Genomic DNA, 10,532 nt, shown 5'->3' with positions numbered 1-10,532 from the left:
TTGCCGTTTTTCAGCACCTCCTGAAAGCATGGTTGTTTCAAGAAGCTTTCCCGGAATGACCGGCTGCGATTCAATCTGTACCTTTTCTTTTAAAATGTCATTTCTAATGATGTTTTTAATCTGTTTTTTTTAAAATTATTATTATTCTTTCATCACATTTGTGTACTGCTCTGAAATTCTCGGTTAGGGAGTGGCGTCTAAATTTTGCAATTGAGTAAATAATAAACAAATAAATGCCACCCATCTTTTGCATAATTTTAACTCACAAGTGCTCTTGAATTTTTCTTTCTCTCCTCCACCTGTAGGGAGTAAACAGGAGAAGGCAAGTTTCAATAGTCAGAGGATCCAGTAAGTAGCTGATCATTACCTTTACTTAATGAAGTTTACTCAATTTCAAGCATCTGTAAGCCATCAGTTGACCCGTCCTTATTTAGGTGATGGAGTCCAACCTATTTTGCACCTATATCCACATTCCTTAAAAGCCCTACCCCTTTCCCCCAGGTGTGCAGCACCTGGCTATGCTAGGCGTATGAGAGAGGCACTCAGCATATGTTCAGATGCACCCTTTCCCTCTGAGAGCAATCTTCTCAGTTAATGTAACTTCCTAGGTACATTATCTGTGGATCTCGCAAGCCAGGCTTAGTTCAAATCGATCACAGCAGCTGTGGTTTTTGCTCTGTCCTTGACACATCTGGGCAGGAACTTTTTTTTTTATTATTTATTTATTTATTGCATTTTTATACTGCCCAATAGCCGAAGCTCCCTGGGTGGTTCACAAAATTCTAAAATTTCACTGGATAGGCCTGCCGGAATAGATCAGTCTTTATTGCTTTTTTAAATTCTAAAAGACTGTCAAGCTGATGAATCTCCTCTGGCAGGCTGTTCCGCAGTCTGGGAGCAGCAGAAGAGAAGGTCCTCTGGGTAACTTCATATGTTCCTAAGAACTGGCTAAGAATTTCTTTAAGTGGACCTTCCCCACACCTCCTGTGTATTTTTTTATTATTATTTTTATACCCAAATGCTATTAAATGAATGCAACTAATTGGCTGGCAAGTTCAGACATTTGTCAACCAACTTCCTTGCATTGTTTATATACTGGGGCACTGGCTGAATTTTCCCTGATCTTTCAGATGTGAAAACCCGCAGAGCTTTGAAGTGCAGCGTTCCTATTCAGGTAAGGGTGTGTTTTCCCCCTTTAAATAACTCACACCTTTTACCCTTTTCAACGGGGTTGGACACAGCTGTGCCTAATAATATTTGAATTTCCCCCTCTGAAAGAATGACTTGATTTGAGGTTTTTAAATACGTATTTCTTGTGTCTGTTGCAGTGTCATGGCAAGAGCGCCTTAAAACGCCATGCGACATGCCCAGACCAAGGTAGGTTCTGCTGTCTTACAACTGCCAGCATTTGCAGGCATGCTTGGCTTTGGATGATAGGAGTTGGAGTCCATCACAGCTGGAAAAGCACCAGGTTGTGTGCACCTGGGCTAAGCAATTGCTAGGCTCAGCTGGCCTTCATAGCCCTCTAATTGGGCAGTAATTATAGGTCCATTTCTAAATTCAAGGTGCTGTTTTGACTTATAAAGCCCTACATGGCTTGGGACCACAATACCTGATGGAACGCCTCTCCCGACATGAACCTACCCGTACACTGCGCTCAACATCTAAAGTCCTCCTCCGAGTGCCTACTCCGAGGGAAGCTCGGAGGATGGCAACAAGGCAGAGGGCCTTTTCAGTGGTGGCCCCCCAATTGTGGAATGATCTCCCCGACGAGGCTCGCCTGGAGCCAACATTGTTATCTTTTCAGCGCCAGGTCAAGACTTTTCTCTTCTCCCAGGCATTTAACAGCATTTAACAATATATGCTAAGTTTGTTAGTTTTTAACGGACCCCAGAATAGCTGTTTCTATTTTTATGTTTTTAAACTTTGTATATTTGTTTTTAATGTTCACTGTTTTGAACTTTTGTAAACCGCCCAGAGAGCTTTGGCTATGGGGTGGTATATAAATGCAATAAATAAATAAATAAATAAATAAATCCCTCTCTTTGTATTAGCAAAAGCAATGAGCATCTTTCCAGTGCAAGTTACCTTGGTAAGTAAGTTTTAATCATTTCATAACGTTTCAAAAACCTGATCTTGCTCATTCTTAAGCACATCCTCAAACTGAATTTTGTGGGATTTAAAAGGGTGCATGCCTTTGATTGGATCATCCAATGCTTTAGGGTGGATTCCTGCATTGAGCAGGGGGTTGGACTTGATGGCCTTGTAGGTCCCTTCCAACTCTGCTATTCTATGATTCTCTGAAAGAGACATTATGAATCTTATAAATGAGGAACTAAGGCTGTGAGCCAAGCTCAGCCCAGGGCTACTTTTCCTAAATTGGAGGTTCTTAAGCAGAATCTGAGCAGCCATCTGTCAGAGATTCCCTTCCTGCAAGATTCCTGCACAGAACAGGGGGTGGACTAGATGGCCTCTACAACCCTTGCAACTTCTAAATTCACTGACTCTCAAAGGCCTTTCTTTTCAGAGGCTAACGCTGAGCGCAGGTATCAAAACTGTGGGACAGGTAAGTTTGCAATTTCAACATGTCTCAGGGAAATTAAAACTGGGGCTGAAGTTCACTCCTGATTTATTTATTTAAATAAAACATGATCTGATTTGTGTGGTGTAATGGCTAGTGTTTCAGAATGTCAGCTTTCGCTGACATTTTCTTGGCAGGCCTTATAGCGGGGTGGTTTGCTGTTGCCTTCCCCGGCCATGATTACCTTTCCCCCAGCTAACTGGGTACTCATTTTACCAACCTCGGGAGGATGGAAGGCTGAGTCGACCCGAGCCAGCTGCCTGAAACCAGCTTCCGCTGGGATCGAACTCAGGCCGTGGGGAGAGTTTCGGCTGCAGAAACTGCTGCTTTACTGCTCTGCGCCACACGAGGCTCTCGAGGAAAAGAGGCGGGATATAAATGCAATAATGAATAAAATAAAATAAATGTGTGAACTAATGCCAACTAAATCTTCCTTCCAGAGATGCCGAGGGAACCAGATTCTGCTTATGTGTAAGTCCTGGGTAGCCACAGGCTTTGGGGGCAATTTCAAACTCTCCTCACTCTTTTAGGCTTATATACTCCTCTTCACTGTGTAAGGGCCAGTAATTAAGGAGGGCCAGTGAAGGCTGCTGGCTCTGATTTTGGAGCGGCTGTGAATCCGCGCCGTGTGTCAGTAAGAACCAGCCACAATGCTAAAAGAGCTATCCAAGGTCCTGAACCTATTTTGGGGGTGAGATTCAGCACCTTCAATAGCTCTTTAGTGTTCTGGCTGGTTCTTGATTGAAGCCCAGAATGGATTCATTGCCCCATTGATATCAGAGCCACCAGCCTCCGCTGCTGTGGGCAGTCCTCTTTTTAAAGTGCTGTCCAGGCTTTCCCTGAGCCCCTGTCATGTCTAACCCTCCTGCCCCTGTTTTGGGAGAAGATGTTTCAAGTAATCAATCAGAATCAGATTCAGAACGAGAAGACGCAGCACCAGACACCAGCCAGCCTGGACCAGTGGGGGAGGAAGCTCTCACGGGCGATTCCCCAGCTGGGAGTCAGTCCTCTCCAGAGCTTATCTCCTCAAGGCCAAATCCTGCACACTCGGTGGGAAGTGAGCCTTCTTCCGGAGGAGGGCGCCCCAACAAGCTAGCTGATGCTAGGGTCCACCGGAAGCTCAAACGCACAGGGCGGAAGGAAGGTGTGAGAAAGTCAAGTTGATTACGCCAGAACCTGCCTCCGCACCAGGTTCTCTGAAGCGGTTTCCTATTCTTCTTGAGCAGACAATTGTCTTGCTTAGTTTGCATAGTTTTGCCTAGGGGGACGTTTCCAAGAGGTTAGACTCTCTTAAAATAGAAGAGACGTTTGTTGCTTAATAAAAAGCTTTGTGGATTACTTCGCAAACCTCGTTATTTGCCTCCCATCGAAAACAGGACTTTTCAATCCAGTCTGCTTATTGTGGCTTGGCCATGGCGCTAAATTCCTGATGGGAATTCTTTCTTCCAATTCCAGTATTCGATTATGTCCCCCCCCCCTGCCCTTTTCTCTGTTTTAGTGAGCCCATCGCAACAAATCCTTATTACAACTGCAGAAAATTTGTAAGACTGTCAAGCGGTAAGCTGTTAATTAAATTGTTTTGGGAGATCAGATGAGAGAGCACTTGAGCTGGACCCAGCATCGATCAGGGATGGCTTTTATAAAATGGGGGGGGGGGGGGAGGGAACAGTGTAAGGCAGTGCAGGCTGGTGGCTCCAATGTCCGCGGGCAACGAATCCACTCTGGGTTTCCGTCTGAACCAGTCAGAATGCTCAAGAAGCTATCCAAGGTGTGGACTGGTTCGAATGGAAACCCGGAGCGGATTCAGCAATCCACTGGCATTGGAGACACCAGTCTCCACTGGTGTGAGGTGTGTCTGGGGGGCGGGGTGCCCTGCAATTCCATCCCTTCCAACTTTGCACAAGAGCGTTTGTGGGGACTTGTAGCACCCCCATATTGTCCCACCATGGATCACAATTACAGACGCTTCAAAGCTAACCTCTGCCTGTAACGTGTTGCCTTTATTTACCCTACAACATGTCCAGAAATCAAATGAGGCTGCTGTTTCTGGTGAGGGCGGGGCAGAGTAAGGAGAAGGCAAACTTGGCCTAAATGTCCTGAGATCAAAATATACCTAAGTTGTAGTTCAGCGAAAGAGCAGCTAAATGGTGTGTAGAAACTCCCAAATGCAGGGCCTGCATCTCCATTTAAGCAGGGTGAGGTTGCAGCTGTTGGCCTCTCTCTGCACAAGACGCGGCACTGCTGTGTCAAGTTGACCACGGGTCGCCAACATGGTACCTGTGAGCACCTCCAATGGAGCATGCGCCAACATCGTTATCTTTTCGGCGCCAGGTCAAGACTTTTCTCTTCTCCCAGGCATTTAACAGCATTTAACAACGCTAAGTTTGTTTTTTAACGGACCCCAGAACTGTAGTTTTTAAATTGATACCGTTGTTTTTATCCTGTTTATGTTTTTGATGGCTTTAAATTTTGTATACTTTTAATGTTCGCTGTTTTTAACTTTTGTAAACCGCCCAGAGAGCTTCGACTATGGGGCTGTATATAAATGTAATAAATAAATAAATAAGATAAAATAAATACTTTACCATTCAGTCACAGCCCTTCCTCTAAATAAGAAGTAAATTTCCAGTTCTCATGCTTCTGGTTAAATAGGAACACGGGAAGCCTCCTTATACGGAGTCAGACCTTTGGTCTTTCTTGCTCAGCACTGTCAACACTAACCGGCAGAGACTCTCCGGAGTTTCAGACAGAGATCTTTCCCTACCTGGAGAACCCGGGACTTTTGCATGCCGAGCCGGGATTCTAGCCCTGAGATGCAACCCTTGTCAAATGCAGGGGAGAGTTCAGATCTTCAGCTGAGAGGAGGAGCAGGGATTGTGGCCACTTCCCCTGGCCCAGATGTGAGTCCGTAAAAAATAGCCAAAGGCAAGGGTGGAACCAAGTAATCTTCAAAAATAAATACTTGCAAAAGTTTTATTAAAGTGCCAGGTGCCTACGGATACTGGAGATAGCACACAACCATCAGGGCTAGTAGCCATGGATAGCCTTTGCCTCCAGGAATTTATCTAAGCCCCTTTTAAAGCCACCCAGATTGGTGGCCATCACTACATCCTGTGGTAGTGAGTTCCATCATTTAACTGCGCTGTGTGAAGAAGTCCTTCCTTTTATTTGTCAAGCTCTTGTCTCAATCTTTGCGAGACAAAGATTCGGCCTAATCCACTCATGGAACAGAGGGAGGGAAAGATGAGGTGTAGAAGAGACTGTGCCCCCCAGTTTGGACTTCAGGTGGTGGATGATATTCTACGGAACGCTCACATTAAAAGCCACAAAAAAGTTATCTTCCTTGCAACGAGAAAGGCAGCACAGCAGGCCATGGAGAGGCTAGTTTTCTAGCTGCGGAGAAATCCCTACATCAGGTATCATTCAAAAATGACATCCGTCACTTGCACTTTGAAAATAAATTTTTCACTTTGACCATTTCTCAAAGCCCTTAAGCAGGATCTACCAGGTTTTGAATCGAGGGTCTTCCCACACTGAACTATCGGACTTTCTCATCACCTAGGAGAAGCCGTAACAATTCCGTAGCTCATCCTTAATGAAGATGGGGGAGAGAAGATTACTTGGTTCCAACCTTGCCTTTGGCTATTTTTTACTCCCCCACGGGGTGTTCCTTGCTTTTGCACCAGATGTGAGTCCGGCGTAACATCTGCAATTGAGGCCTGGTCAAAGATTCCTAATTATCCAGACCATTATCTGCCGTCTGTAGGTGTGCATAGGTTTGTTCAGGCATGACGCAGGTAGCGGGCAGGGCCAGGGGCTACGAGCGAGGCATGGTCCTGTCCCTCTTAGGTGCATTCAAACGTCCAAACAGGGCGAGGCGTCTCTGTTTCATGCCACGCGAAAACTCAGCTTTTCCTCTCTTTCAGACGAAGACTCTCCCTCTTACCAAAACGTGGCTGGTCCATCCGGAAGCAGAAGATGCTGTAGGTTCTGTTCGTAACCCTGTATCACAATCCAGTTTCTCTGCACTAGGCATAATTTCTTAAACCCAATACAATGGGGCGATGACCATGCATGTGGGGTGGGGGGAAGCAGATACGGAGATGTTTTGCCTTCCCCCCCCACACACACACACAAAGGGGTCATCCCGTGAAACCGAATGTCGGGAGGTTCAGAACAGATGAAAGGAAGCCCTTCTTCACACAGGGAACAGCTGGAGTGAGGAATTTACTGCCATGGGATGTATGGACGACTACCAAGTTAGATGCTTTTGAAGGTGGATTAAACAAATCCATGGAAAAAATAAGGTGATCAGAGGCTACTAGGTTCAGGAGTAGAACACAATTCAAGAAGGACGCAGACAAGCTGGAGCGTGTTCAGAGGAGGGCAGCCAGGATGATCAGGGGTCTGGAAACAAAGCCCTATGAAGAGAGACTGAAAGAACTGGGCATGTTGAGCCTGGAGAAGAGAAGTTTGAGGGGAGACATGAGAGCACTCTTCAAATACTTGAAACTGCTCCTACTCCAATCGGTCAGAAGAATTGAGACACGGCCGATTCGCTGTAACCATTGTCACCGCCCCACTGATATAGGAGACACCAGCCTCTTTGGCAAATATATCCCTGTTTAGGGGGCCGGCTGGCTAGTCATGCCCTTCTCCAGGATATTCAATTTCGTCCCCTCCTGCCCTGGTCATCCGCTTTTCATGGCCACCAAGGACACGCAGTCCTCATTGATCTGCGGTTGGGGTTTCTCCCTCCTCCAGAGATATTTTCTGCAAACCTTGGAGTTTTTGCTTGCCCCCTCAACTGCATCCCCTTTTATTTTCTGTAGTCTTTGTGGACATGGATATTTACGAGAACAGCGCAGAGATCCAGTTGTGGAGAGAATCACAGGTTTCCGGTAAAACCAAGGGTTCTACTAGTCTGATAAATCAAACACAAAGTTGTCAAATGTGGTGGGTGTGGGCGGGTGTCATACACACGTAACTTGCTTTCAACAGCTTGGCCCCAGCAGCTGCATTTAAACTGTCCTTGTTCTTGTGCCAGGGATGGGGCCACGATCCAAGATGAAGGAAAAGGCGGGGGGAGTTCAGAGAGGAGGAACAGAGCGGGCTCAACTGTGAGCCAAAGCGAAGTGGAGGATTTGGGGTGTCATCAAATGGAGGCAGAGTGGAAACTGCATCAGATCCACATCTGCAACAGCCTTCATGTGTCCAGGGCCAGGCTGCAATTGAGGCCTCTGCCTGGTCAAAGATTCCTAATTATCCAGACCAAGGCCTGTACATCTACAGTCCGTAGGTGCGCATAGGTTGGTTCAGGCATCACGGCATGACGCAGGTAGTGGGCGGGGCCAGGTGTTGCTAGCGAGGCACGGTCCCGCCCCTCTTAGGTGCATTCAAACGTCCGAACAGGGCGAGGCGTCTCTGTTTCATGCCATGTGAAAACTCCGCTTTTCCTCTCTTTCAGACGAAGACTCCCACTCTTACCAAAACGTGGCTGGTCCATCCGGAAGCAGAAGATGCTGTAGGTTCTGTTTGTAACCCTGTATCACTATCCCCTTTCTCCGCGCCCGACATAATTTCTTAAACCCAATACAACGGAACTCTAAAGGAGCTGCCCACGGTGTCGAGAGTTCTGCCTGAAACCCGGAATGGATTGGCGATGGGATTATTTAGTCATAAGGCCTCCTGTGAGGAAGGCCGTTAGCAGAGAAAAAGCAAAACAAAAAGGCAAAACAGAACGAGCGTTTACCAGTCCCACATGCACACATGCTGTTTTAAGAATAAAATGAGACTACATCCTCCTTCAGTGAAGGAAAGAAAACAGTTTTACTCACAAATGTTTTTGCATATACAATGCAGGTACAGCGTAGAGTTTCAGAGGCGTTCGTGCAGTCCATTTTGTATTCTTTGACACTGGCAGGAGCACGAGTGTTTACCAGTCCCACATGCTATTTTAAGAATAAAGGGAGATTACATCTTCCTTCAGTGAAGGAAAGAAAACAGTTTTACTCACAAATGTTTTTGCATATACAATGCAGGTACAGCATAGAGTTTCAGAGGCATTCGTTCAGTCCATTTTGTATTCTGTGACATTGGCACAGTGTTTCCCAGTCCAGCCAGCCTCACCATTAAACAAGCTGGCTATAGGTGAAAGCAATTGCAGTCCCACACATCTGTTTGGGGAAGAATGAGCTGATGAAGCTAAGTTTAAGAAGAGCAAACATAATTCTGCGGAGGTTATGAGAAACAGCAGAAAGGGGGGGACCCTTAAATTTATTTATTTATATATTACATTTATATACCGCCCCATAGCCGAAGCTCTCTGGGCGGTTTACAAAAGTTAAAAACAGTAAACATTAAAAAAAGTGTACAAAATTTAAAACCATCAAAAACATAAAGACAACAGTAGAAAAACAACAGTATCCATTTTAAAACAACAGTTCTGGGGGGTCCGCTAAAAAACAAACTTAGCGTTGTTAAATGCTGTTAAATGACTGGGAGAAGAGAAAAGTCTTGACCTGGCGCCTGAAAGATAACAATGTTGGCGCCAGGCCAGCCTCGTCGGGGAGATCATTCCATAATTGGGGGGCCACCACTGAGAAGGCCCTCTCCCTTATTGCCATCCTCCGAGCTTCCCTCAGAGGAGGACCTTAGATGTTGAGCGCAGTGTACGGGTAGGTTCATGTCGGGAGAGGCGTTCCCTCAGGTATTGTGGTCCCAAGCCATGTAGGGCTTTATAGGTTAAAACCAGCACCTTGAATTGGGCTGGGAAACATATAGGCAGCCAAAGCCCTAACAGGGTTAGATTTTGGAGGTGGTGTTAAACAGGGTCCGTATTCCTTAAGGGTCCCACTCTTGAGGGTCCCATGCTGATTAGTACATGAGTGGCACGGTGCCATTTGACATTCCCGCATCAGGTATGGAAAATTCCTCCTTCCGTTCACTAATTGTGTTCTTTCAATCCAGATAATGCCGATGATGAACCAGATTGTATCAATGCAGCCACAGACAGCAGGTAACTACACAGATGTGTGTGTATCTCTCTCCACCCCCCATCCTCGTTAAAGATGAGCTACTGAATTGTTACGGCTTCTCCTAGGTGATGAGAAAGTCCAATAGTTCAGTGTGGGAAGACCCTCGATTCAAAACCTGGCAGATCCTGCTTAAGGGCTTTGAGAAATGGTCAAAGTGGGATATTTTCTTTTCAAAGTGCAAGTGACGGATGCCATTTTTGAATGATACCTGATGTAGGGCTTTCTTCGCAGCTAGAAAACTAGCATCTCCATGGCCTGCTGTGCTGCCTTTCTCGTTGCAGGGAAGATAACTTTTTTGTTGCTTTTAATGTGAGCGTTCCGTAGAATAGCATCCACCACCTGAAGTTGTCTGCTCCCTGTAACCGATGACCTACCTTGCTTATTTATTTTCTATACCGGCCCGTAGCCGAAGCCCTCTGGGCAATTCACGAACATTAAAACCACAAGGCGCAGCATGAAATAGGAAACATGCAAGCTTCCAAGTGCAATATAAAAGTACAACCAGAGTTAAACCCACCTTGGATCGAGACTGGTCATTCTGTCTGCAGAAAGCTCCGTGATCCTTCACCAATTCCCCGCCACTCTGACGTTGCTTTCCTCCAACCCTCCAGGAAGCACAGGGGGCCCCATGAGAAATACTGACTGAAGTTTGACTCCCAATGCTCTTGTTAATCTGAATCCAAGTGTTAATCTGAATCAAAGCCTGTTGATTCTATTAAAAGAATGGACATACCTTTCCCCTTTTCGCTCTAGGTCTGCTGCCTAACAGAGCTCCTTCTCCACTCCGAAGGGAGCACGACACCCTTCAAAACTACCTGGTCCTTCGAAAAGGATTCCAGCCCTTTTTACGCTGACGCGCAACTCCGAGCAAACACACAGCGTTGTAGATCTTGCCAGAAGGGAAGAGAGCAAAG

General features: G+C 46.1%; 1 protein-coding gene across 1 annotated transcript; it reads left to right on the top strand.

Moving 5' to 3' along the window:
- Positions 1–2,536: 2,536 nt before the first annotated feature.
- LOC134412681 (linker for activation of T-cells family member 2-like) lies at positions 2,537–10,260 on the top strand. Its single transcript, XM_063146654.1, has 8 exons — positions 2,537–2,566; positions 3,022–3,052; positions 4,080–4,138; positions 6,508–6,564; positions 7,414–7,482; positions 8,049–8,105; positions 9,551–9,599; positions 10,230–10,260. Exons 2-8 carry the CDS (start codon positions 3,024–3,026, stop codon positions 10,258–10,260), a joined length of 351 nt encoding a protein of 116 aa, XP_063002724.1. The 5' UTR covers positions 2,537–2,566; positions 3,022–3,023.
- The last annotated feature ends 272 nt before the right edge of the window (positions 10,261–10,532 follow it).

This window comes from Elgaria multicarinata, chromosome 22 (assembly GCF_023053635.1).
Source record: "Elgaria multicarinata webbii isolate HBS135686 ecotype San Diego chromosome 22, rElgMul1.1.pri, whole genome shotgun sequence".
Taxonomy (NCBI): Eukaryota; Metazoa; Chordata; class Lepidosauria; order Squamata; family Anguidae; genus Elgaria; species Elgaria multicarinata.
This window is presented reverse-complemented; position numbering and strand designations above follow the sequence as displayed.